At 50.9% G+C, this 23,831-nt stretch overlaps 9 protein-coding genes across 9 annotated transcripts; 5 read left to right on the plus strand and 4 right to left on the minus strand.

Annotated features, from left to right (window-relative positions):
* Positions 1 to 23: 23 nt before the first annotated feature.
* On the minus strand, positions 24 to 1,874 carry prnC (delta-1-pyrroline-5-carboxylate dehydrogenase prnC; the record flags this gene model as incomplete). Its single annotated transcript, XM_056713322.1, has 3 exons — positions 24 to 1,514; positions 1,577 to 1,684; positions 1,746 to 1,874. The coding sequence occupies 3 exons, from the start codon at positions 1,872 to 1,874 to the stop codon at positions 24 to 26; spliced, it is 1,728 nt and encodes a 575-aa protein (XP_056567037.1).
* Positions 1,875 to 4,380: 2,506 nt separating this feature from the next.
* Positions 4,381 to 5,823, plus strand: N7489_007573 (proline dehydrogenase family protein; the record flags this gene model as incomplete). Its single annotated transcript, XM_056713323.1, has 1 exon — positions 4,381 to 5,823. The coding sequence occupies one exon, from the start codon at positions 4,381 to 4,383 to the stop codon at positions 5,821 to 5,823; it is 1,443 nt and encodes a 480-aa protein (XP_056567038.1).
* A 539-nt stretch (positions 5,824 to 6,362) lies between these two features.
* Positions 6,363 to 7,418, plus strand: N7489_007574 (putative proline utilization protein PrnX; the record flags this gene model as incomplete). The annotated part of the gene is made up of 1 exon (XM_056713324.1): positions 6,363 to 7,418. One exon carries the CDS (start codon positions 6,363 to 6,365, stop codon positions 7,416 to 7,418), a length of 1,056 nt encoding a protein of 351 aa, XP_056567039.1.
* A 493-nt stretch (positions 7,419 to 7,911) lies between these two features.
* N7489_007575 (uncharacterized protein) lies at positions 7,912 to 8,184 on the minus strand (the record flags this gene model as incomplete). Its single annotated transcript, XM_056713325.1, has 1 exon — positions 7,912 to 8,184. One exon carries the CDS (start codon positions 8,182 to 8,184, stop codon positions 7,912 to 7,914), a length of 273 nt encoding a protein of 90 aa, XP_056567040.1.
* A 1,936-nt stretch (positions 8,185 to 10,120) lies between these two features.
* On the plus strand, positions 10,121 to 12,876 carry N7489_007576 (Zn(II)2Cys6 transcription factor; the record flags this gene model as incomplete). The annotated part of the gene is made up of 5 exons (XM_056713326.1): positions 10,121 to 10,200; positions 10,263 to 10,394; positions 10,463 to 10,728; positions 10,786 to 10,871; positions 10,930 to 12,876. 5 exons carry the CDS (start codon positions 10,121 to 10,123, stop codon positions 12,874 to 12,876), a joined length of 2,511 nt encoding a protein of 836 aa, XP_056567041.1.
* A 331-nt stretch (positions 12,877 to 13,207) lies between these two features.
* On the minus strand, positions 13,208 to 14,639 carry N7489_007577 (BUD22 family protein; the record flags this gene model as incomplete). Its single annotated transcript, XM_056713327.1, has 2 exons — positions 13,208 to 14,308; positions 14,397 to 14,639. 2 exons carry the CDS (start codon positions 14,637 to 14,639, stop codon positions 13,208 to 13,210), a joined length of 1,344 nt encoding a protein of 447 aa, XP_056567042.1.
* A 442-nt stretch (positions 14,640 to 15,081) lies between these two features.
* On the minus strand, positions 15,082 to 16,072 carry N7489_007578 (complex I 30 kDa subunit family protein; the record flags this gene model as incomplete). Its single annotated transcript, XM_056713328.1, has 3 exons — positions 15,082 to 15,132; positions 15,190 to 15,839; positions 15,904 to 16,072. 3 exons carry the CDS (start codon positions 16,070 to 16,072, stop codon positions 15,082 to 15,084), a joined length of 870 nt encoding a protein of 289 aa, XP_056567043.1.
* A 387-nt stretch (positions 16,073 to 16,459) lies between these two features.
* N7489_007579 (CCR4-NOT core ubiquitin-protein ligase subunit MOT2) lies at positions 16,460 to 22,043 on the plus strand (the record flags this gene model as incomplete). The annotated part of the gene is made up of 6 exons (XM_056713329.1): positions 16,460 to 16,512; positions 16,567 to 16,633; positions 16,747 to 16,862; positions 16,923 to 18,096; positions 18,149 to 19,103; positions 19,873 to 22,043. The coding sequence occupies 6 exons, from the start codon at positions 16,460 to 16,462 to the stop codon at positions 22,041 to 22,043; spliced, it is 4,536 nt and encodes a 1,511-aa protein (XP_056567044.1).
* Positions 22,044 to 22,901: 858 nt separating this feature from the next.
* Positions 22,902 to 23,708, plus strand: N7489_007580 (spherulation-specific family 4 protein; the record flags this gene model as incomplete). Its single annotated transcript, XM_056713330.1, has 1 exon — positions 22,902 to 23,708. One exon carries the CDS (start codon positions 22,902 to 22,904, stop codon positions 23,706 to 23,708), a length of 807 nt encoding a protein of 268 aa, XP_056567045.1.
* Between the last annotated feature and the right edge of the window lie 123 nt (positions 23,709 to 23,831).

Raw genomic sequence — 23,831 nt, forward strand, 5'->3', positions numbered from 1 at the left:
CATGGATAGGGGACCGTTATCCATTAGTTGGCGTTGCTGGGGTACGCAACGGTGTATGTGGGAACATACTCCTCCTTAATGGAGCGCAAGCTGACGAAACGGGACATCAGGTTGGCACTTCCGGCCTTGTCGTTGGTACCGCTAGCACGGGCACCACCGAAGGGCTGCTGGCCGACAACGGCACCGGTGCTCTTGCAGTTGATGTAGAAGTTGCCAGCGGCGTTGCGGAGAGCCTCATCGGCGAGCTGGACAGCCGCACGATCCTGGGCAAAGATAGAGCCGGTCAGAGCGTAGGTGCTGGTGGAATCGATCTTGTCACAGATCTTGGTGAAGTCGGCATCGGTGGCATCGTTGTAGGAGTGAATGACTAGAACGGGGCCGAAAAGCTCGCGAGAAAGCAGAGGGTGGTCGGGGTTCGATGTGCGGTAGACGGTAGGCTGGATGTACCATCCCTTCGAAGAGTCGTAGGTTCCACCGACGAGCAACTCAAGCTCAGGGTCATTCTTGGCCTCCTCGATAACTCCGGACAGCTTGTTGAATGAGGCCTCGTGGATGACAGGACCGCAGAAGTTGGTGAACTCAGATGGCTCGCCAACGTTGATCTTCTTCACCTCAGCGACGACCTGCTGGGTGAAGTCCTCGGCGATCGAAGAGGCAATGTAGGCACGGGAGGTGGCACTGCACTTCTGGCCCTGGAACTCGAAAGCACCACGCACGGTCTGGACCGCGGCGTTACGGACATCTGCGGACTTGTGCACCAAGTGGAAGTTCTTGCCACCGGTCTCACCCACAATGCGGGGGTAGCTGCGGTATTTACCGTCAGCCACGCCCTGTGAGATCTTACCGTACAGCATGCGGAAGACATCAGTGCTTCCGGTGAAGTGAAGAGCAGAGAAATCGCGGCTCTCAAGGACAGTCTCGGTCACCTCCGCAGCGTCACCGGGAACGAACTGGATGACGTCCTTAGGCAGACCGGCCTCAAGCAGGATCTGGTGCACGAGCCAGTTGGAGGCAATAGCGGAAGGCGAGGGCTTCCAGATCACGACGTTACCCATCAAAGCGGGAGCACCAGCCAAGTTACCGCCGATTGCGGTGAAGTTGAAGGGGCTGATCGCGTACACGAAACCTTCGAGAGGGCGGTACTCAAGACGGTTCCACACACCGGCAGCGTTATGAGCAGGCTGCTGTGCGTAAAGCTCTTCAGCATACTTGACACCGAATCGGAAGAAGTCGCAAAGCTCAGCGGCGGAGTCAATCTCGGCTTGCCATGCGTTCTTGCCTTGTCCGTGCATAGTCAAGGCCATGATATCGTAGCGGTACTTGGTCGCAATCAGATCGGCGGCCTTGAGGAAAATGCTAGCGCGCTCGGCGAAAGGAGTGTCGGCCCAGGACTTGCGAGCGGCGAGAGCCGAGTCAATGGCAGACTGAACATCGGCCTTGGATGCGTTGGAGTAAGTTGCCACAGGAGCATGGGTTGCGGGGTTAGACTGGGTGAAGGTTTCATATCCCTTGAGCTGTGTGATTCAGTGTTAGAAATTGCTGTCTCAGTTATACAATATTCCTTGATGATTCTTACCTCCTTGCCCGCAACTACCAGAGGCACACTCAGAGGACCTTGCTGTTTGTACTTTGCCAAAGCCTCCTCGAGACCCTTACGATCCGGAGTGCCAGGAACATAGTGTTTCTTTAAGATTCAAAAGTTAGCCTGAATAATCAAACAGTCTCAATTCTAATGCCGAACTCACGTTAGGTTCATTGTTAATTTGGGGCACCTTGAAAGTGGCGTAAGTGCCCATGGAGCGAGTGCTGGAGCTTGGAATGCGGCATGCAAGGCGCGAAATGGGCGCGCGGGCACGCATAATGGAGGCCATCATGGTAGTTTGAAATGAAGACAATGAATCAACTTTCCAAGCAATGAAGAAGAGAAGATTTGGAGAAGAAGTAGACGCGGGGAAGAATGATCAAAAGTGCCGGCTACGACCGGTCAGAAGCACAAGAGCTGCATGGGAGTGGCTGAAAGTATCGGCCAATCAGCAGTGGCCGGTTATTGTCCCGGGTGGATCCCACCGGGCCGGCGTCTATCGTTTGTCAAAGAGAAAACATTTTAGAAATCATTTTCTTCACCGGCCCTTGATGTTCTCGATAAATTCAAGTTCTTATTAGTTAAGAGATTTGGATAGACAATTGACACTCCCCACGAATCTAGATAGACTCGATAGCGGAGATTGGGTTGCTTGAGAGGACAAACAGAGAATCAACAGTCAACCCCACTGATCGGCGCTAGATGTAGGAGTATACTTCATGGGTACTCCGCACAACTTACAACAACCTATAATTCCCTTGATCGGTATATAACATAATATGTATAATACAAGGACTTCTGTTGCCAGCAAGATTGAAAATGAATACCTAGATAGTGGGATTTATTAGTTTGAACTACTCGAACGTTGACATAAGTGCTAGTCACCAGTAATTGTATCCTGGCGGTATTTCAATCAGCATCGGTGTTACTGAATCTTCAAAGACGGGTTTGACATACCAATAGCAATCCAAGACTGGGCTCCGTAAATCGAGTGATGAAATACGGCACAGAAACACCCTGGACGGGGGGAGATAGGTGGTCATTTCACCGAGCATTTTCATGACAAAGTATACGATACTTGACATGACAGTATAACCCATGATCAAAGGAGCTATCACATATTAGCCCCATATCAAGTTTATGTTTCTGAAGCTGCTTCTCACCAGGACCAACCGTCGACAGCGCTTGACCACTACCCACGAAAAGCCCAGTTCCGATACAACCAACCAGAGCCAAGAATTGAACATTACGCGAGCTCAAACCTCGCTGAGTCTTTCAGTTGTGAGCACCTGTGATCTCTCTTTGTATAGCTTTTGGGTCATCGTATGGAGAATCGGGCCAGTCCCCCGCATCGAGACTGTTACGCGAGTCCTTCATGGTGCGCGAAGGCAGAGAAATAGAAAGATTGGCTAATATACAGCACAACTTAGGAGAAGAAAAAGAAGAACAGCAACACGGCGGAAATTTCTAGGCAGCGCAGAAGCCTATAAATCAACTTGAAATATTCGAAGAAAGACGCAATTCTTATTATACAACGTCTGCTCTGTGCTTCGCAGCACCAAGGTGTTATCTTTCCAGATACCTCTGAAGATGAGATAACAATACACGCCCCGACATGATAGTGTGCTCCAATTGGAGAAAGCCTCCCGGAGAAAGATAATTAAAACGCCCAGGGAAGGAAATGAGTTTCCTGCGTCGATGGGTGATTTAGAATCCATGTACGGAGTATCTATCAAGGACTGTGAAAGCGTGTGCCGTCCAAAAATGATCTAGAAGACCGCGCTACTGTGGGGGCTATGATTGAGCTTTTTGAGATGATTGGCGCCCACATCGCCTTTAGTTCTAGCTTAATCTCTGGCGCCTGTCTTATCGTATTTCACCTTAATAGGATTCTCTTATCTTACCTTGCAACCTTGGAAATATTCCAACAAGCTTCTAGCGGCGTTCTTTTACTTGGCCCAACCTTGGAACGCTTCCAACGTTTCCGGGTAACCAGATTGTTTGTGATTGGTGTGCAGGTTAAATTGACTTTTAAACATTTGCCTCCCGCTTTGCCACTGCGATCACGTGGAGTGTGTATGGGGAATAAACCGGGGTAAAATAGGCAGACCTGTGCCCAGGTGACTGAATAAAATCACAAATAAAATCAGACAAGAATGTATTTGCGGAGTAAGGGTTTCGGGGGTTGGAGCATACCAGAACGTTCTGGGACTAAACCGAAAGTAGCCAGAAGTAGGTCACGCGTGCAGAAAGACCGGCCCGGTTCTGCTTATCGCTTATCAGTGGCCCACAGCCAAATATCAAACCGGCCCGTGAACCGTTCGGCATGAAGAACATGCGAACCTCCTGTTGGCTCACATTACACGGGTAAAGAGGCGAATATCAAAGCGTCATTCAGACTCAGACATGATCTCCCTTCCCTCGACGCAATCATACCTTAATAGTTCTTCGTGCCATTATCATTTTATATGATCATAAAATCTATAGTTCCCAGATGACATGAATAATAGCAATGCCAATCCATGGATCGTAACACATAAAAACTGCCATTCTCTTCCCGGCCCGTTAAGATGGGCCTGCTGACCGTACCGGTGCCTGGCGGTTGCCACCGGCTCTTTTTACTTCTTACCCAATGAGTTCCACCAACCTAATCGCAATATCTAAAAGGTCGTCTTCAACCGTGGCTCTTCCGTTTCTTCCGTTTATTCTAAGTCTTCACCCTTCACTCACTTCAAAACTACGTCCTTGCCTTCCTTTTCCTAGCGATAGTCTCACACAATACGACCTAACTGACAGCCATGAAGGCTGCACCTTCCGTGCGTGTGCCCCTCAAGGCCGCCGCCCAAACCACCAGACTGGTCAGCGGCACCAGTAACTCTCGATCTTCAGTCGCCTCAGTTTCAGCCACAAATGCATGGCAACCACAAACAAAAGCCCCGCCTCCGCTGCCGCGCAAGGCACTGGCAGCACCTCTAGCTAAGCTGCCGTTGTCATCTGTTATCCGCTCGTTGCTGGTTTTGTCTGTTTCCTCGTCAACTCTACTTCTCAAGCCATGCATTTATACCCTGTCTTTGCTGGCCCACCCACGCAATGCATTCTGGGATGTCTCCAAGAACCCATTGCTGAACATGCTTGTCAAGCACACCATCTATAAACAATTTAACGCCGGCGAGAACAAACTCGAAGTCCAAAATTCGATCAACCAAATCAAAGCCCTCGGATGCCGTGGTGTACTTCTGGGATATGCCCGTGAGGTCCTTGTCGGGGAGAATTCGGATGCCGCGCGCGACGAGAAGGCTGCTATGGCTGAGATTCAGATGTGGATGGATGGCACCCTCCAGACCGTTGACATGGCTCAACCCGGCGACTTTGTCGCTTTGAAATTTACTGGAATGGGCACCGATGCCCTTCGCCTGTTGCAATCGCAGAGTATGCCCACCGAATTCATGGACAACTCTATCCTGAAGGTCTGTGATCTCGCCATCTCCCGTGGTGTCCGCCTGTTGGTCGACGCCGAGGAGCAGGCCGTGCAGCCTGGCATTGAGGCCTGGATCATGAAGTATCAGAAATACTGCAACTCGCAGACCCCCGGCCGCGCCATCTTCTACGGAACTTACCAAGCCTACCTGCGCTCTACTCCTGCCACTCTCGCTCGTCACCTTGAGACTGCTCGTGCTGAGGGATACACTCTTGGTGTCAAGCTTGTTCGCGGTGCCTACATGAAGACCGAGCCTCGCCACATTGTCTGGGCTGAGAAGGAGGAGACCGACCAATGCTACGACCAAGTTGTCGAGTCCCTCCTCACTCGCAAGTACAACTCCATGCTCCAGGCTCCCTCTAAGGATACCCCTGCCGAACTCCCTCCCGTCAACGTCATCATCGCTACTCACAACCGTGAGTCCGTTCGCAAGGCTCATGCTCTGCGCATGGAACAGGCCACCCGCGGCGAGGACTACGGTGTCGATCTTAGCTACGCTCAGCTCCAGGGTATGGCTGACGAGGTTAGCTGTGAATTGCTTCAAGGATTCGAAAGCGCCGAGAACAGTGTTGGCGCTACCCCCATGGATGCCCCCAACGTCTTCAAGCTGTTGACCTGGGGCTCCGTTCAGGAATGCATGGGCTTCCTGCTCCGTCGCGCCGTGGAGAACACCGAGGCTGTTGGCCGTACTAAGGACTCTCAGATCGCAATGATCGCCGAGTTGAAGCGTCGCATTGGCAATGTTTTCAGCCGCAGCAAGTGATATCCTAATCTTCCCTGATTTTCCTTTTCGACTTTCGGAGGCTACTTTAGATCGTTCTGTCTTTACTTAGCAGCCCACGGGCTCTTTCGCTACGTCTTTTTTCTTGTTTTTGTTGCATTTTTATTTGCGTATAGCTGGATGCATTCTTCATGGCGTTGCTACTGCTTTATGAGAACCTTGGAAGTCCATTCTGATGATGATCAATGAAATCAAATTTTTGAAAACTAAGTGACTGTATTCTCGTGTTCCTGATTAATCTTTAGTCGTCGGGTAGATTGGAATTAAGAAAGCAGGTCAGAAAGATAATCTCATACCTACTTTCCAACCGGCATGATCGAGGTCAGATCATTTGGAATGTCCCCAGGTAGTCCCCACCGGAACGACTTGCCCCTCACGAGGCCACTATATGTCGGAAGGTCTACCCGATGACCTCCCCCTTATATTCGACTCATCATCTCGGAAAGCCTCTTATCTTTTATAGTAAACTTTAGACAACTGGACTTGAAGCATCTCACAAGACAATCAAACCCTCAAGCAAAATGCATATCCTCTCTGAGCCAAACGTCTCCAAAATCTTCCGCAGTCTAACCCAAACCCAATGCCATGGCTTCATCTCAGCACTGGGCAATGCTCTAATCAGCATAACCCAAGAATCGAAGCCCTCAACCCCAGCATCCAGCAAAAAAATCCACCAACCCCTCCGCACAGTCCTCAACACAAGCGATGACAACACATCCCTCTTCATGCCGGTATCGGACACCGTATCCACCGGCATAAAAGTGGTAACAGCCAGTCCAACCGGAATCCAAGGCGTAATCAACATCTTCAACCCAGAAGGCCGTCTCCAGGGCCTCCTCGCCGCAGCAGAAGTAACAGCCTTCCGCACCGCACTAGCAACAATGACCCTCTTCGTGCGCTGCACGACCCTACGCAAGGACAATGTGCTTGTTCTCGGCAGCGGTCGACAGGCAGAATGGCATGCGCGTCTTGCGCTGCTGCTGTACCCGGACCAGGTCCGACGGGTGACGTTTGTGAATCGCGGCGCGAAGAGGCTAGCGGAGATGGAGAGGGATGTTGTTTCGGAGTTGCGTGCGACTTACCCCGCTGTTGACTTTGTCACGCTTGCTAAGGAGGGCGTTGCCGATTATGAGCAGCGGTTTGGGGAGGAACTCGCTGTCGCGGATGTTATCTTTAGTTGTACGCCTGCTACGGTGCCGAATTTTGAGTACAAGGCGCTGCAGGCGAGTCCTAAGCAGAGGTTTATCTCGCTTATTGGCTCGTATAGGCCTAATATGCATGAGATTGATACTGAGACGCTGCTTTCTGGTGGTGGGAAGGTTTATGTTGACTCCAAGTCAGCTTGTCTGGAGGAGGCTGGTGAGTTGATCGCTGCGGGTCTTGGGGAGGAGCAGTTGATTGAGATGGGGGATCTTTTGGGGGCGGAGGGGATTGCGGAGGGGGCAGTTAATGTCCCTGCTGGTTGTAATGTTGTCTACAAATGTGTTGGTATGGGGCTTATGGATCTTGTTGTTGGGAAGAAGGTGCTAGATGTTGGGGTTGAGATGGGGCTTGGTACTCATGTTGATGGGTTCTAAAGGCCTACTGGTATTCTCTACATTTTACAAGGATAACGGTATCATCGATCAGAATTATATTGAAAACCATTACGTGCTAGGCCTCGCAAGCTCTATCCTCCACTCACACGTCGTGGCAATGTCATTTAAATGTCCCAACAACTGGTCATATTGGCAGGTAATGGCGTCGCGGTCTGCAACAGGCTTGCCCTGGCCAGCCCGACGTTGGGCGTGATGGGTGGCCGATGCATGGTTGGATGCTTTAAGATCGTGGAGAGCTGAAAAGGTAGCAGATGTTTTCTCCTGTCACACAAAACCATAGTGATATGTGAAAACTCCCTGGTTTGGGCATCAATATAGTCAAAGAACGGAGGGGATAACTCGAGGCGGTGATGGTTAGAGCAAAAGTCATTTAACCATTTGCAATCGAAACATTGGGAGCGTATGAATGCGTTTGTGCGTGTTGTTGTTCTGCAGGGTGTTTCACTAGGCGCAGGGAAAGGATCACGAAGGCTTAATCGTCTGAGCCACCGTATTTGAGCAAGACATCAGTTGTGTTGAAGTATCCATCCGTTCTTTGCTCATGCGTGTGCGCGAGCGCCGGGCAGCACATTCGAAGGATCTCTGCGCACTTGCAGTGCCAACGAGCCTTCCTGTGGATGGCTAGATGATAAGATCTGAAGTCAAAGCTCTTGGCCTCCAGAATGTCCATTCCCAAAAATGCCGTTTCCGATCGCCAACTAGCTATTGCTAATGGCAACTTGTCCTGCAGCCGACGCTCCGGCATTGGGAGCAGTCACTCATCCAGTTGCCATGCAGGGAATAGTGAGTGTAAGTGTGACCATCACATGCTTCAATCATCTATATCCAGCACTCCGTTCGGGGCGATGGCTAGCAACGCTCCTTAGATTGCGAAGAAGGGGAAGCGAAGAGGCGAAGGTATAGATGAAGGAAGATAAATATAAATATAATAGGCACGGGTGGAATACTCAAAGATAGAGTGAGCTTGAATCGAAATTGACATGCTTGTTGCACTCCAGCCAGCGAAATATAATCATGACATCGGCAAGATCAATAACACGATTTGTCCAAGGGTTCTAGCGCAGGGAGCGATGCCTGACACTTTTTCTGTGCGGGTAGATCATTGATTTCATCCACGGACCCAGGGAACTTCCAAGATTCCTAGTAGGCCCTTAGTGAAAGACGTGTAGGACCAAGCTCGTCTAGCGGAGGTGCCATTGTTGCTATAGAGAAGCGAAGGTTAGTATGAATTGCTTGCACTAGGAAGTGGGGGAAGGAACCCACCAATTGACAAAGAAGATCAGTATTGAAGTTGAGCATTGAAGTTCAGGGTCGAGGTTTGAGGGAGAAAAGGAAAAGTTTATGGAAGGGGAAATGTGAGGTTTTTATATTTGAGCAGAAGTGTTGCTCTCGCCAAGCATATTTGCCTGGCAAACTTCTCAACGACCTTGAATCACCAGACATTGCCTACATTTTTTGTATGTGAACAATCCTCTGGCGGGCCCTCTGCTGAGAAAATATGAGACGCTGGTAAGTCAGGGGGCAATTGGGCCATGACAGTCAGTGGAAGTTATCTGTAACATTAAATGGTAGGCTGCATATCTAGGCTAGTCTAGGGCTGTTGGCATTGTAACACACACACACACACACACACACACACGGTTTCATTCTGAACAAGACAAACGGACAGAGAAAGAAAGCCCAAGGAGCAGGTTAAATAAGAGGCCCAACCACCCCTGGGAAGGAATAAAGTAAAAGGAGAAATGAATGGAAAGTAAAGGATATGGAACTGAATCTTGAGGAAAGGGATGTTAGCAGCCAGACAAAGTACTGAGGATCTGAACTTACAGGCGTAGGTGCGTGAACCTCAGCACTATCCTATTGGTGGTAAGGTCTGTTTACTAGGGTCGGGCTTTGACTTGGATGGAAAGAAGAAGCATCGAAGTCATGAACGGATGGCGTTCCACTTGTTTCTCTGTCTGATCCCACGACGAGGGCTGGGAATAGATCTCTGACAGTTTTGTCAGACGCCATAATGTTCAATTTCAAGAAAGGCGACGAGAATAGAATTAATTCGGTAACAAATGGTTTGCTTTATACGAGTAGGCGACATAATCATCCATGTGATACGAGGTAATCAAGGCGATTGAATGAGGTACGCGATGCACACCACAAGTACTATCTAGGAGTATATATAGAATGCTGGAAGTTAAGTACTTCCAACATTACAAAGCTATAGAGCTACCGGCTATGGAGTTACCCCCTTCAGTGTTGTGGTGTATATATATTCCCATAGTATTATCAATCCGGCATCGGACGTCGAGGGACTAGAGTTTGCTGGGGATTTCTAAGCTATAATAGGTTAGGACTATATTAATATACCTAGGTAACTAAGCCGTAAATATGAAAAAGAAAAGGAAAAGGAGAAAAAAAAAAAGCGTCGTTCATAGAAGATCACCAAATAGCCCCAGTCCCCCCCTAAAAAGGCACAGACCGATGAGCGGAGGCAAAATGAGACCCGGATGATGCGGGGATGTGCCTTTATCGATTAGCTTCCCTTTTTCTCCTCACATGGCCATTTTCCAACCCTGGACATTCCTCTGACTGTGATCTTTTGCATATCTTTACATATATCTCTTGGTTCGCAATCTCTTCATATTTTCTCATTTCTCTAGACCATGCCCTGATCCGCTGTCACGGTAATGGACGACTCGACCCCGACGCCCACTCAGCAAAAACGTCCTCGCGTGGCCGAAGAAAACCGCAAGCGAGCTGTCCGAGCGTATGCTATCGCCCTAGTGTATCAAATAAATCGCATCCTCTAACATAGTCCTTTCCGCGCAGGTGCGATGGTTGTCGCCGGGTGAAAGAGAAATGCGAAGGAGGTGTGCCGTGTCGAAGATGTCTGCGATACCGCCGCCAGTGCAATTTTACTCACATTGACCCCAATGAGAAGACCCGGTCGACCTCAGTCTCGTATGTTGACCGCATAAACCATATTTTTATTATAAAATAGTCTGCTAACGGCGCAACACCTGTATTAGACTTTTGGACAGAGCAGCCGCCCAGAGTCGAAATGACATCGCCGAGGCAGAACGGGTGCGCCTGATGGAGCGTCTCCTGTCGCATTATGTACCCAACATCACTTTCGATATTCAGTCTCTGCGCCAAGCTGCAGAGGATCTGAAGACCAAACACCGCGATTCTGAGTCGGATGCGATCTCCACCCGGGGAGACCCAAATGAACTGGAGGATCTTGCCATTGACGAGGAGGATTTTACAATCAAGGCCATGCCCGATAACACTACCCGTATGTTGACCTCCGAAGACCGTATATGGGAATTCCTTGATTGACGGTTTTTGTCAGAATATTCCGGTGAATTTTCATACCTGAATTTCACAATGAAGATCCGGAAGAAGATCGATGAGTGGATGAAGACTGCAGCCCCCGAGGTAGGTTCCCGTGAATTGTCGGTGTGCGAAGCCACTCATGCTAAACCCGAGCCTGCAGGCCACTTCCGAAGTTGAGCCTTTTGAAGAACGATGGCGAAGTACACAACTCCAGTCGGCATCACCCCAGGTATCTGCCTCAATTACATGTCTACCGCCGCGCTATGTCGCCGATTTTCTTGTCCAAATCTTCTTCAAGTACGCACAGACCAATAACTTTTACATTGAGGAAGACTATTTACTCGAAAAATTGGGCGTCTGCTACACTGACCCTGACAGTCTGTCATTTGACGATGCAGGCGCAGTGTGCTGCATTCTTATGGTCCTGGCCGTGGGAACTCAATTCGCACATATGGAATCATCCACACCTGTGAATTGCTTGCCCTCGGGTTCTACAGCAAATCAGGATCACCACTTTTCAGAGGATGAGGTCGGACTCACATTCTACCAATTTGCCTCGAGGCTCTTACCAGACATCATTGCCACTGCTTCCGTTCGAAGTGTGCAGGCCTGTCTACTCATTGGGACCTATTTGCTTCCATTGGATACTTCAGGGTTATGTTATACATACTTTGGCCTGGCACTCAAGTTGGCCATTCAAAATGGGATGCATCGGAGGTATCACGGCGAAGGCCTGTCTCCACGCATGATCGAGGTGCGGAATCGGGTTTTCTGGACAGCTTTTACTATCGAAAAGCGTATAAGCATTCTCCACGGCAGACCATCGTCGTTGTCGGACCCCGACGTTGATGGTCCTCTGCCGGTCGATTTCCCTGGATTGATGCCCGTCAATCAAATCTCAAACCATAAAAACATGGTAACACTCATTACGTTGACTTTGAAGCTTGGGGAGGTTTCAAATGAAATCACCTCATTGCGAAAATACCGCAAAGATCAACAGCAGGACTGTCTTGAACGATTACTGAGTTGCCGGAAAAACCTTGTTGATTGGTGGTCGACTCTGCCAGAGGAAGTTACCTGCCGTGATCTGAATCCCGCAGGGCCGCTTTTCAGGTCTAATGTCCATCTCAAGCTAGACTACTGTCTAACTCGAGTCTTCATTGGACGTCCTTTCCTTTTCAGTAATATCAAAGGCATCTACCCAACCGCTTCTCAAGGTCCGCCGTACAAGGGGTCTTCCGGTCTGTCCGGTCTGTCAAAGAATCGTGCGACTCTTGTCACAGATTGCGTGGAAGCGGCTCTGGAAATCATCGATTTGTGCCGCTTGCTCCGTGATGAGACCGGTCTCGCGCGAGCCTCGTTTACTGAATTTAGTTCATGCCGTGCAGCTTTGCTAGTCATTCTGGCCCAGGGCCTGACCAAACGAACTGAAAGACTTGGCGCTGCTCTCGAACAGGGAATTTCCCTAATCAAGATCATGTCTATGGGTGTTGGGTCGGCCCGTTCAGCTGTTAGTGTCATAGAGGCGCTCGAACGTGCCATTCGCCGCCTCGAAGCATGGAGCGAGACACAACCGGATATGAGCAGCGGAGGTGCCGTCGAATCCGCGTATGACCGGTTCAAAAACTGGGAAATGCTTTGGAAAGCAGGGCCTATCTCGCCGTCCACGCTCGCGTGGCAATCACAGGAAAATTATGCTTCAAGTGAACCAAATGTTCCACAAAGCGTACCCTCTCAAACCTCCACTATGGCAGGTCCTTCTACTCTTCTTCATGGCATGGCCCTGACGCCTCCTTCTGCGGCAATGATTGGAGTGGGTGGTGCTGTTCCAACACCTGCTGCACCTGATCAAGGCATTCCAGAGGGCGAAGAAGTTCCACTCCCCGATACTTTCTCCATTTCCCAGCAGTCCCTCTCACATATGCCACACTTTGGTTTCGATCATTTCGTTTCCAATTTCCCACAAGAATTGGGCGAGTTCACTGCTATCCCTTGCTTCGAGCCAGATTCTCAGGCTCAACCTAATGGGTTACCTGGTTCTGAAATGAAGCCGCCAGGTGGCAGCTCTGACCCCCCTCACTGGCTGAACTTCATGAGGGATTCGTGATTGATCTTCTCCAAGTTCTTAAGCAGCGACTCATCTATACGACATGTTTGGGTTGGGTCTTTATAACTTTGATATTCTTTATTTTGGTATACCATCTTGCGACTGTTTTTTTCACTGCTCTTTACTGCGCCTGGGTGGTGGAACTCTCGGAAATTGTATACAGCTTATTCCCAATATAACAATTTATTATCGCAATCAATCCGTTACTTTGTCTGAGTTCTGAGTTGACTGACTTTCAGTTGTGTGCACATAGGGGGATCTTAACATCTGCTCGTCTGCTTGTGATGATATTTCGAATGTTGATTGATAAATATACATAGTGCCCATAGACTTAATCGAATGTAACCTTCTTTCCTGAGAAAGCAGCTGTCGTCTGCTCTTTGGCCTTCCGCTTTGCCTCCCAAGAGGGGTGCAATGGGCCCTCATCCTTAGGCGGACCTTTAGGCTTACCGGGCCGCTCCCCAGAGTGAGGACCAGTAGGGCCAGGGCCATCTCTGTTCTGAGGCCGTGCAGATCCACCACCAAAGCCACCACGCCTGCCCCCTCTGCCTCCTCTCCCACCCCTCACACCGTCAGTTGCGCCGCGCTTCGTATCCCATCCATTATCTCTGCCACCATACTTCGCAGCCATCTGCTCCTTCTTGACGTGGTTTGCACTAGCTCCGAACTTCTTCTCCCACAGAGCCCGACGCGCCTGCTGACCCATGCGGTTCTTGCGAACAGGCTTCGCACCAGAATCCTCCTCATCAGTGGCTTCCTCCGAGCCAGACCAGTAACCACCGTGCATTAGAGACGGCAGGAACGTCGTACTATTCACTGCTGCAGCAGAGCCCTTGGCTGCCTTTGCTTTCTTGGGTGGCGGGGAGTCCGCGGCGGAGAACGAGGGTGAGGGGGAACGGGAGATAGAATCGGAGATATGGTCTGCGGCGGGGTCTTCCTCGTCGCCGGATTCCGAATCAGCTTCGGAGTCTGAGCCCGGCCCAAGTCGCGAGTCGAACTGTGAAAGGTCTTCGTCTCCGGATTCGCCTGAGTCGGAGATGTCCATGTCGTTCGTGGAGCGGGAGACCTGCTCGCCGCGCCTGGGTTTTGTCGTCGCTGTCGCTGATTCGGACTCGGATCCGCTGTTTTCCTTTGCTGAATCCTTCGTTGGCGCATCCTTCTTGTCATCATCTTTTTTCGCCTTGCTAGCCGGCGCCTCGTCGACTCTCAGTAATTTCCGAATGCCGGCCATGATGCCGGGTATTTCCTTCTGTACAGGAGTCGATTTGAATAGCCGTGCCAGGATATTGGCTTCGGCTGTACTTTTTGGTCCATCCTGCGAGACTTTCTTCACTGCCTGGAACTCCCCGAACGTCCGTGTTTCTGCGATCCGCTTCGTCCTGATAAGTTGCTTGAATAGGTATCGCTCCGCTGTGACATGGTAATCGAGACCCTGAGAGAGAATGTATTAGTGATGGAGTTCTTGCGTGAGGGCTCTCATCGAAGCCATCTGGATGTCTAGAATAACAATAGCTACATACTTTCAAAGTCTCGATTTCTTCCTTTAGTCGCGCCAACGCCTTATCGTCTTTTTGCGCCTTCGCTGTCTTCTCTCGCCGACTAAGCTTTTGTCGCTCAAAGCCACGCGATGTCTTGAGACCTCGCATTATCATTAATACACCGTTCTCGAACATTTGCGTCAACCGGGTGCCGTGAATGGACATTTTGCGGGTGTCGCTGCTCCGCGGGGGGCCGCTGACTTCGTCGAGCTTGCGTTTAGGCATTTGTTCGGTGGTGTGGGTGTATGGAGATGTGCTATTTCGACGTAGGCAACTCAAAGAGTATATGGCTTGTCGGGGAAAAGAAGGAGGGCGGTTTCGAGGGTCGTGTTGATCGTCGGATGTTGGTGTAGCTTAATTTTTTTTTCTTGGGCGGATCCCGGCGCCAAGACACACGCTTGCAATGGCCATTGTAAACTATCGACTTGATAACTATCACAGGTATCTATGTCTCTCTGTAGATTGTGAAACAAAAACAGGCAAATAAATATATAGACATCTATTACTGGCAATTGGGGACTAGCTTATGAGTAGACTCGGACAAGTTAACTGCTACGAGCGTTACATTGCTAGACATATGGCTTGGACGAAAAAAGACCATCGATTAACACTGACGGATATGTACATACAAACATGGCAAAGGAAACGATACGCATACAGACCCTTTCTATTTCTTTTCTTCCTGCTTCTCTTCCGGCTTGGGGGTCGGGAGCTTGAACTATAGTTGAACAGGTTAGCACATTATCTTTCAGCAACGAATAGGAACTTGACTTACGGATTCAGGAGTGCGGTTCTGACCCGCACCCACAGGCTCCCAGGCAGTAGAGCCACTCTCAAAGTTACGGAAGGCCTGGGTGAGCTCGAGGGGCTCAATAACGATGCGCTTCTTCTCCTCGTCGTAGCGGAGCTCAGTATAACCAGTCAAGGGGAAGTCCTTGCGCAGTGGGTGGCCATCGAAGCCGTAATCGGTCATGATACGGCGCAGATCAGGGTGGCCGGAGAAGAACACACCGAACATGTCGTAAACCTCACGCTCGTACCACAAAGCACCCTCGAAGAGACCAGTCACACTAGGCACAGGGGTGGCCTCGTCCGCGTAGGTCTTGACACGAATACGGGAGTTGTGGCGAACACTGAGCAGGTTGTAGACGACCTCAAAGCGCTGGTCCCGGGTAGGGAAGTCGACGCCCGTGATATCGGAGATCTGGGTGAACTCGGCGGCAGTGTGGTTCTTGAGGAAGCTCATCACGGGAACGACACCGGCGGGAGCGGTGTACACAGTGAGCTCATCCTTCCAAACTGTGAACTGCTGGATATATTTGGGCAGACAGGACATAACGTACTGCCCATAGGCGTGAAGGCTATCGGCCATGGGCTGGTACTTGTCGGTAGGGTTGACCACGGGGGCGCGCAGAGGTCCCGAGGCTGGCAAAACACGGTTCGGTTAGCTCAATTGTGTTCTATCTATCAACTGGTCCATTGCACATACGCGGGCGCTGCGCCTGGCGCATGTTCTCAGGTTCCGGGCCCGGTGCTGTCGAGGCCTTGGGGGCACACTGAAGGGAGGCGGAGGAAAAGGTGCGGGCGGCCATGGACCTCGTGGCAGATGCCACAGAGCGTCCAGAACCCAGGCGCATCAAAGAGCGTGCGGAGGCCATTGTGTAGAGGGAGCAATGGCAGATGCAACTGGAGGGGGGGACGGAGGCACGTAAGTCGGATTGTGAAGGTTTAGAGTGGTCGAGCACTTCTGGTCACGTGTTGACCATACACTAAGCCAAATCGGGTAATGCCAGCAAAATGAAGCCGCGCTTCACAATTTCCTTCCTTCTTCTCTCCGTTCATCCTCTTCTATCAATCATCTACACCTTTTCTTTTGCCCTCTCTTCTTTTCGCTCCTCCTCAAATAACTAATTACCGTTTGTCTTTCTACACTTTACAGGGCAGCGTATTCTCTTTTATTTCCCCAGTTTCTCGTCCGATTTAATCAGGTGTCGGCGTTTGAGATCTCGTGTCCCTCTCCGGTTGTCACCATATTCCCCGCGATCATGTCCAGTCCTTCCTTGATCGACTCCGTCATCGACGATGATGACGAGTTCTGGTATGTCTTGAAACTCGTTCAAACAGCTTAATCTGTATACTGATCACCCCACAGCCCCCTGTGCATTGAAGAGTTCGATCTCTCCGATAAGAATTTCAAACCATGTCCTTGCGGATATCAGGTACGTTCGATCGATATCCTTTACGCGTCTCTGCCAGTATTTCCTTTACTATGGCAGAGACAGATGGCTCGTCTTTGTCTCCCTGTGCCAGATCTGACATGTGATCTTTATAGATTTGCCAATTCTGCTACAACAACATTAAAACGCAGAACGAAGAAGGACGATGCCCTAACTGTCGACGCGGATACGATGAAAGTACCATCCAGTACAAGATTCCTGACGTTGAAGAGTCAGTTAGCCCAAGCTTTGTGATATATTCGCCACATCCCGACTAACCCGCTGTGTTTAGGTTCAAGGCAGATCTGGCACTGAAGCACCGCAAGGCGGCTGCTGCGAAGAAGAAGGAAGCCGAAAAGCGGGAAATCGAGGCTTCCAGTCGGAAGAACCTGGCCGGTGTCCGTGTTGTCCAAAAGAACTTGGTCTACGTTATCGGCCTCAATCCTACGATCCGAGACGAAAATCAACTACTTCAAACGCTCCGTGGACGGGAATATTTCGGTCAATATGGCGAGATTGAGAAGATTGTGGTCAGCAAGGCTAAGCCCGGCGGCAACCCCAACCAGGGAATTGGTGTTTATGTGACTTTTTCGCGCAAAGCCGATGCTGCGATGTGCATAAACGCTGTGGACGGTTCCGGAAATGGCGATCGAGTGCTCAGGGCGCAATACGGAACAACGAAATATTGTTCGTCCTTCCTTCGCAATGAACAGTGCAATAACCGGAACTGCACTTTCTTGCACGAGACCGGGGAGGACAGCGACAGCTACAGCCGCCAGGACCTCTCATCCATGAACACGATTTCCACCCAACGCCATAATCTCCCACCTACCCCCTCTCACGTGAGGTCCGCTCAACCCATCGCTCATCCTATGCGCCGGCAACCGAGCAAGGACGACTCGATCAGTAGTCGCACCGGCATACCAGACGGTCCGGCTCTCCCCTCAACCGCCAGCTGGGCTAACAAAGACGCTGCTATTCACCGAACCAGAAGGGCTAGTCTGTCTGGTAGCCAAGCCTCCATCAACAGCCCACGGCCCTCAAGTGTCAATGTTGCGACCCCAGCAGAAGAACCAAAGCGAGCAGAGAAGCCATCTCCGATTTCCCAAGAACCGCCACAATCCATTTCCCAAGTCGATTCCCAGTCTCCTGCCGCGCAACCACGTTCTCGCCGTGGGACTCAACCACCCAAGCTGCCATCACCATTTGACAGTTTGCTAAAGGATATCAACTCTCCGGATTTCAAGTTTTCTTTCAGCACGGGAGACCTGAGTGCCGAAGAGGTCAAGTTAATCAAAGATTACCCATCTTTCATCGATCCATATGGTGGTGTCAAGCGCAGAGCAATGCGCGAGAAAGTCGAACAAGAGCGTCTCAACCGCGAGCAGGAGTTGCTCCAATCTGTTGCAGCGGAGGAGGAAAGCCGTGAAGCTGGCAGCCTGCAACTCGGTGGCGAGCCAGAGGAAGCAAACCCCCCCACGCAGTCGCCAGACGCGGGAGTCTCACGGTGCCATCCAGCCGCCTTCGCAGCAGGACACTGCGGACAATTCAGCTGTTGGATCTCCTGTCTCTGCGACTAGCCATCAATTTCAAGGCTTGAACCTCGCTGGACGAAGCTTAACTCCCTTGCAGCAACAACAGTTGATGCTACTCAAGTCCGCCGGTAATCAACAAGCTGGCTTGGCTGACCCTCTCAGCGCTGCCGCTCTAGACCAAGCCGCCCAAGTCCGGCAAGGCCTTGTGCACAATCAGATGGCACAGTTCAATGCGCTGCAGGCAGCACAGAACCGACAGTCTTCTCGATTCTCGTTCACCAACGAGGCCGGTTCTAAGAATATGCCTAATGCACGCATGTTGGGCCAAATGCAGTCTTCATCACCCAACCCTCTTTCTGCTCCAAGCCCTCAACATGGTCTTGCAGCAAGCGGTTTCTATGCCAGCGGTGTACAGGGTCCCCCGCCGGGACTGAAGACTGCCGGCACTCCTCCGATCAGTGGTGGCGGAATGTTCGCCCAGGGACATGGCTTCACCTCTGGGCTTGGAGGTAATGGAGGAAAGCAAGATCCAACTCCGGAGCTGATGCGCGAGCTACTCCGTGGACGGACTGGTACAAATGTTGGTGGTTTACAGGGCCAGGAGGCCGCTAAGCGTGAGTTTATGTTCCCTTTTCTTCAACAGCACAATACCCCGCCCCCCATGACTCCTGTCAATGGCCTTCTCAGCTCCTTCTATGGGCCCCAAGCGGGCGTAATGCCTGATTCTGGTGGCCCACAGAAGCAGAAGAAGAAGGGGAAGAAGCACAGACACGCTAACACTTCCTCCGGTGGAGGTGGTGTAGTAGATCTTGCGGACCCGAGCATTTTGCAGGCGAGGATGCATCAAGTCGGTGCGAATGCTACTGCTGGGCAAGCGTTGTACGGGAGTCAGGGTCAAGGTGGGTACAATCCCTCGATGGTGTATGGTGGTGGCATCAGTCGGTGGTGAATCCCCATGGTTTCCCTTTAACCTCTCGCTTATGCCCGTGATTTGATTTCCTTCATTTTCCTGCTCGCTTTTCCACTATGACCTCCCCTTGGTGGGCCTGCTTTATCCTGATGACATGATATCAATTCCCTTTCTTTTCACTCCATATGGAGGCATTGCATTTGTTGTTTCTGTTTTCTTCGCCGTCAGACTGACAGCTCTGATTTATGCGATGGCTGGTCGTTCACCTGGCGTACTAGGGTCTTTTCCCTGTCTCCTTCAATTGCTATCTATTTCCTGCATGTTTTCTCTGGCTCTTCCCAGGTGTCTTCGCATTTCATGGACATACCGGCGTGTGCTCCGGGCTCCCTTTGTATTCGGCGGCTGTGTATTCCCTTTCTACTGTTTCTTCATTTCTTTTTGCATCCGGACTTCCATTATACGATCTGCTGTGTCTTGAATACCGCGGGTGTTCATTGTGGATTAATGTACGTTAAGATCTCCCTACCCTGATACCACAAGCCGAAAAGGGTCTTATTCGAAATCAGTTTCCTCACAGCCGCCGTTTACATAGACGCCCTGTCCTGCGAAGTTCCTGGTCTGGGAGATGTCCATCATGTAATTATCTCGTGCTCATTTTTGTATTCTGCTTAGCCGTGCTGCGCTGCTTAATCGTCACCTTCGTCTCAGGCGGTTTCGATCTGATCTTACGTCCTCATCTGCCCACTCACATCGCCACATTTTTGCTTTCTTGCACATTCGCTGACCCAATGCTCTAGTAGATGAGGACTTTCCGCCTCTTGGGGATCAATCCAAGGATCGACGACCCGTTGACAGCTTTGGGTTTTTGAAGTCTCAATTGCCTGGCGAGTCAGCTGCTCGTTCTGGGACTCCGACCTTGCCACCTGGACTGCCTTTACCTCATGCCCATCCCTCGTCTTCGGTCTTCCAGGAACGCAGTTCCTCTAAACCTTCGTCTCCTGCCCCAATGCTCCCACCCGGCTTGACGCCTAACATTTCGCGACTCAACAGTCCGTCACAGAGCCGTATTGGCAGCCCCTCTCGTCTTTTGAGTCCTGAACTCACCGTGGGCGGGCCTTTGACATCAAGCCGCGTGAAGGACGCTTCTCAAATATCCTTTGGATCGCCCGTGCAAAAGTCCGCGAGCAAGGCTCGTAATCCACGCAAGAGCGAGTTCAACATTGGAGCTGATTTCAAAGATTCCCCTGCAAAGGCTGCAAACCAGCCGCAGCCGAGTTCTGCCACTACGAAAGGTAGCCCACTCGACTTCGCCGCCTCGCTACCCGTATCCACCAAGGCTGAGCATGTACCACCTCCTAGCTCTGTTTCCGCAGTCGGGTCGCGGCCCGACACACCGCAAACCATAGCGTCTCGCCTATCTGACTCCCCTGCCCCTCGGCAGCCTCGTATTCTGCGTGTGGTAGAAACCCCTAAGACAGAAACACCTCCCATTGCCACCGCACCCTCCGTTCCCGCCTCTGTTGTCGGGGGTATCAAGTCTCGCTCTAGCAGACAGAGCATCTCGTCGACCAGCATCCCTGACACTCCTGCTGATATGGGGTGGGAAGCTGATTGCTATCCTTCCACCTCTGCTTCTCGTGCGAACTCCCCCCCTGCGTCCTCTCGTATCGGCTCCGCCCCTGTTCGCACTATGACCAAGAGTCAGGTCAAGAAGGAACGTAAGCAGAAGGCGAAGGAGGCCGAGGCTAAAAAGGTCGAAATTGCAGCTGTGAATGAGGAGCCTGTTCAAGCCCCTATTATGGGGCGAAAGCGCAAGACCAAGAAGGCCCCCACAGCCACTGTGAGCACGCCCGATACACCCGCTGCCATTGGTCCCGAGAAAGCAAGCCCTGTGAAACCAGCGAATGCTTCTCCTGTTAAGGCCGAACCCAAGGTGGATGCCACCACAAAGAAAACGAAGGCCAAGGAGACCAAGCCTGTCAGAGAGCCTACTCCTCCCCCTGTCGAAGAGCCTCCTGTCCAGAAGGAACCCCCCGTAGAGCCGTGGCGTTCGAACAATACAGTTGGGCAGTTGGTCAAGGATTCCGAGGCCCTTGGAAAGGCAATCAAAGATCTTTTCGTGGAACGAACCAAGCCTCTTCATGAGTTGCTCGCTGAGATGCACAAGTCCGGCGAACTTGACCTCAACAAAAGTGCCCTCTTCAACCCTAGCAACCTCAGCCAGCGCACCGATATGAAATGCACTGCAGAGGACTACGATTATCTCCAGTGTCCCAATGAGTTGACCGAAGAAGATCGGAAAACTCTGCTTCGCGGAGAGCCCGTTCGAATTGGCGATTATTTCCTCAAGACTCGGTGCCTCATCACGCCCCGTGGCTGTGTGCTGCGCCACCTCGAGCCAGAAGAGGAGGAGCGATACCTAGAGCTGGAGAAGAACATGGCCGGTATCTCCGACCCTTTCATGATTGGAGATGACGCGAGCAATCCCAGCGGAGGTCTGGAAGCACTCTTCGCGAACCCGGAAAAGTTCAACATCTGCTGGGTCGACGACATGCCCACTCGGTTGGGTGCCACGTCCCCCTCGTCTTCTCTTGAGGCGGCTGAATCTGTGATCCCACCTAACGTCCTCTCGGCCATGGAGGCAGACAGCTCCCGCAATCACGACTGGGCCGTCGCCAACTCGGCAGAATTCCTCAACACCACCCCTGCTGCCGTGCGTTCCTTCGCCGCAGTTACCGCGCAGCACATGCTGGGCAATCCGGGCATGGTCGGCACCAACCCAACCCTCGATGACGTTGCTGGCTTGACCAACGAGGAACTGAAGGAACTTTCTGGTCGTTCTCAGAAGGACCTCGAGCTCACCCGGAAGGAAATGGATTCGCTGGACAAAAAGTTCGCAGCTCTCCTTCGACGCAACAAGAAGCTTCAGCAGCAGGCATTGAACTTTGCTACTGGGTCGGAAGTGTAATCGACTCTATCTCGGATCGGAGCTCTCAGTCCCCTTCGCAATTGGAGTCTTGGGCGGACTTGAAATTTTCTGTACGTGTACATATGGATTTGCATGATACCCAGGATGGTGGTATTTCATGGCGTACTAGCCCATTCTTTACGATTATTCTATCTTAGCCTGAATGAATCATTGTACCATATTTGTTACATCCCTCCACGCAGGTCCTAGTAATATGTAGGCCTATCCTCAATAGTACACTTGCATGCAATTGAGCATACAAATTTTTATTCTTGAGCCTTAATGGCAAGTGAAGATCACTTGAATTCGGAAACTGGAGAGCGTATTCACTCAACTCCATTTATCCCAAGTGAGAAACAGATCTGAATTTCGAGTTTCATCTAACATGGCAACAAGGGGATGTGCCAGGGCTGGATCTCTCGACTTCCACATTCCTCTCCTCCGTACATTTCAATCAAGACCAGACATTTAATGAGGGCTCATTCCTCCGAAGGGATTCGGCATTTACTAATTCTTGGTATCACACAATTCCTACATGGGTATTGAGTATTGAGGTTCAAGGTGATGTGGCTGGTTTCTAGTATACTAGGTCTCCTTCTACTTTCGGCCTGGATACAAAAGGGATCGAGGCTGATATTGGGCTCTGCTGCCCCTATTCGATCACTTTCTTCCCACAGGACAGTACTTGCGCGAGTATCTCGTCTGGCATGTATAAAGCATGCAATACTCACTAGTATACCACTTCCCGTCATCTTGTTGGTCGTTTCTTCTTTCCTTGCGCTCATTTTACATCATTGGCTATCTTGGGTGCTACATTTATTCGGTTACTTGCTCACAGTCAGCCTCACATATATAACAATGTTTCCATTACTTGTCATAGCAACCTTGCTTACCCTAGCCTCAACTGCAGCATCGACCGGCCTACTAATACCATTATACGCCTGGCCCGGTATAGACGGATGGAATACAATCTACGACTCAATCGCAGCCCATCCAGCAATCCCATTCTACCTGATCATTAACCCATCCACGGGTCCCGGTACTACAGAATACCCAGAAGACGTCTTCATAACCGCCATCGACAAGCTAAACAGCTATTCCAACACCAAGATACTGGGCTACACCTACACAAGACAAGGCACGCGGGCCAGCTCCGACGTTGAAAAGGACATCGCGACCTACGCCAACTGGGCCACATATGCAGGACAGAATATCAGTCTCTCCGGCATCTTCTTCGACGAGGCATCCAACGGCTCAGATCCGAGCAAGCTCGCTTACTTCCAGAAGCTCTCTCGGAAATATAAGAGCAGCAGCTTGGGTACTGTCGTTTTCAATCCTGGCGTCAAGCTCGTGGCTGATGTTGCTGAGTGGTTCGCCGCCGCAGACTTTATTGTTGAGTATGAGAATACTTATGCTAATTGGGTGGCTCGGGCTCCTGATGAGCATTTCTCGACGTCTGACCATTATGGGAAGGATGCTGTTATCTTGAATCAGACGCCTGTGGATGCCGATGTTGATAATGTTGTTCGGCTTGCGAAGGATATTGGGCTCGGTGCAATTTATCTGGCTTCGGATGATAATTGTATGAGCCTCGGTACAGTGCCTAAGGTTGCTGTTGCTGTTGCGCAAAGCCGGAATGCTAGGCGCAGGGGGCACGGTCGGTAGTCGACTTGAGTATATAATATTTTTAGATGTTTTCTCATTTCTAAGTTCCGACCGCGTTTGGTCGAGTGCTGTTAGGGCCTGTAAATTTTGTTCTTGGCTGAATATATAGGAGATTCCATAAAC

The sequence above is a fragment of the Penicillium chrysogenum genome (assembly GCF_028827035.1).
Source record: "Penicillium chrysogenum strain IBT 35668 chromosome Unknown utg000004l_segment0_segment0, whole genome shotgun sequence".
Taxonomy (NCBI): Eukaryota; Fungi; Ascomycota; class Eurotiomycetes; order Eurotiales; family Aspergillaceae; genus Penicillium; species Penicillium chrysogenum.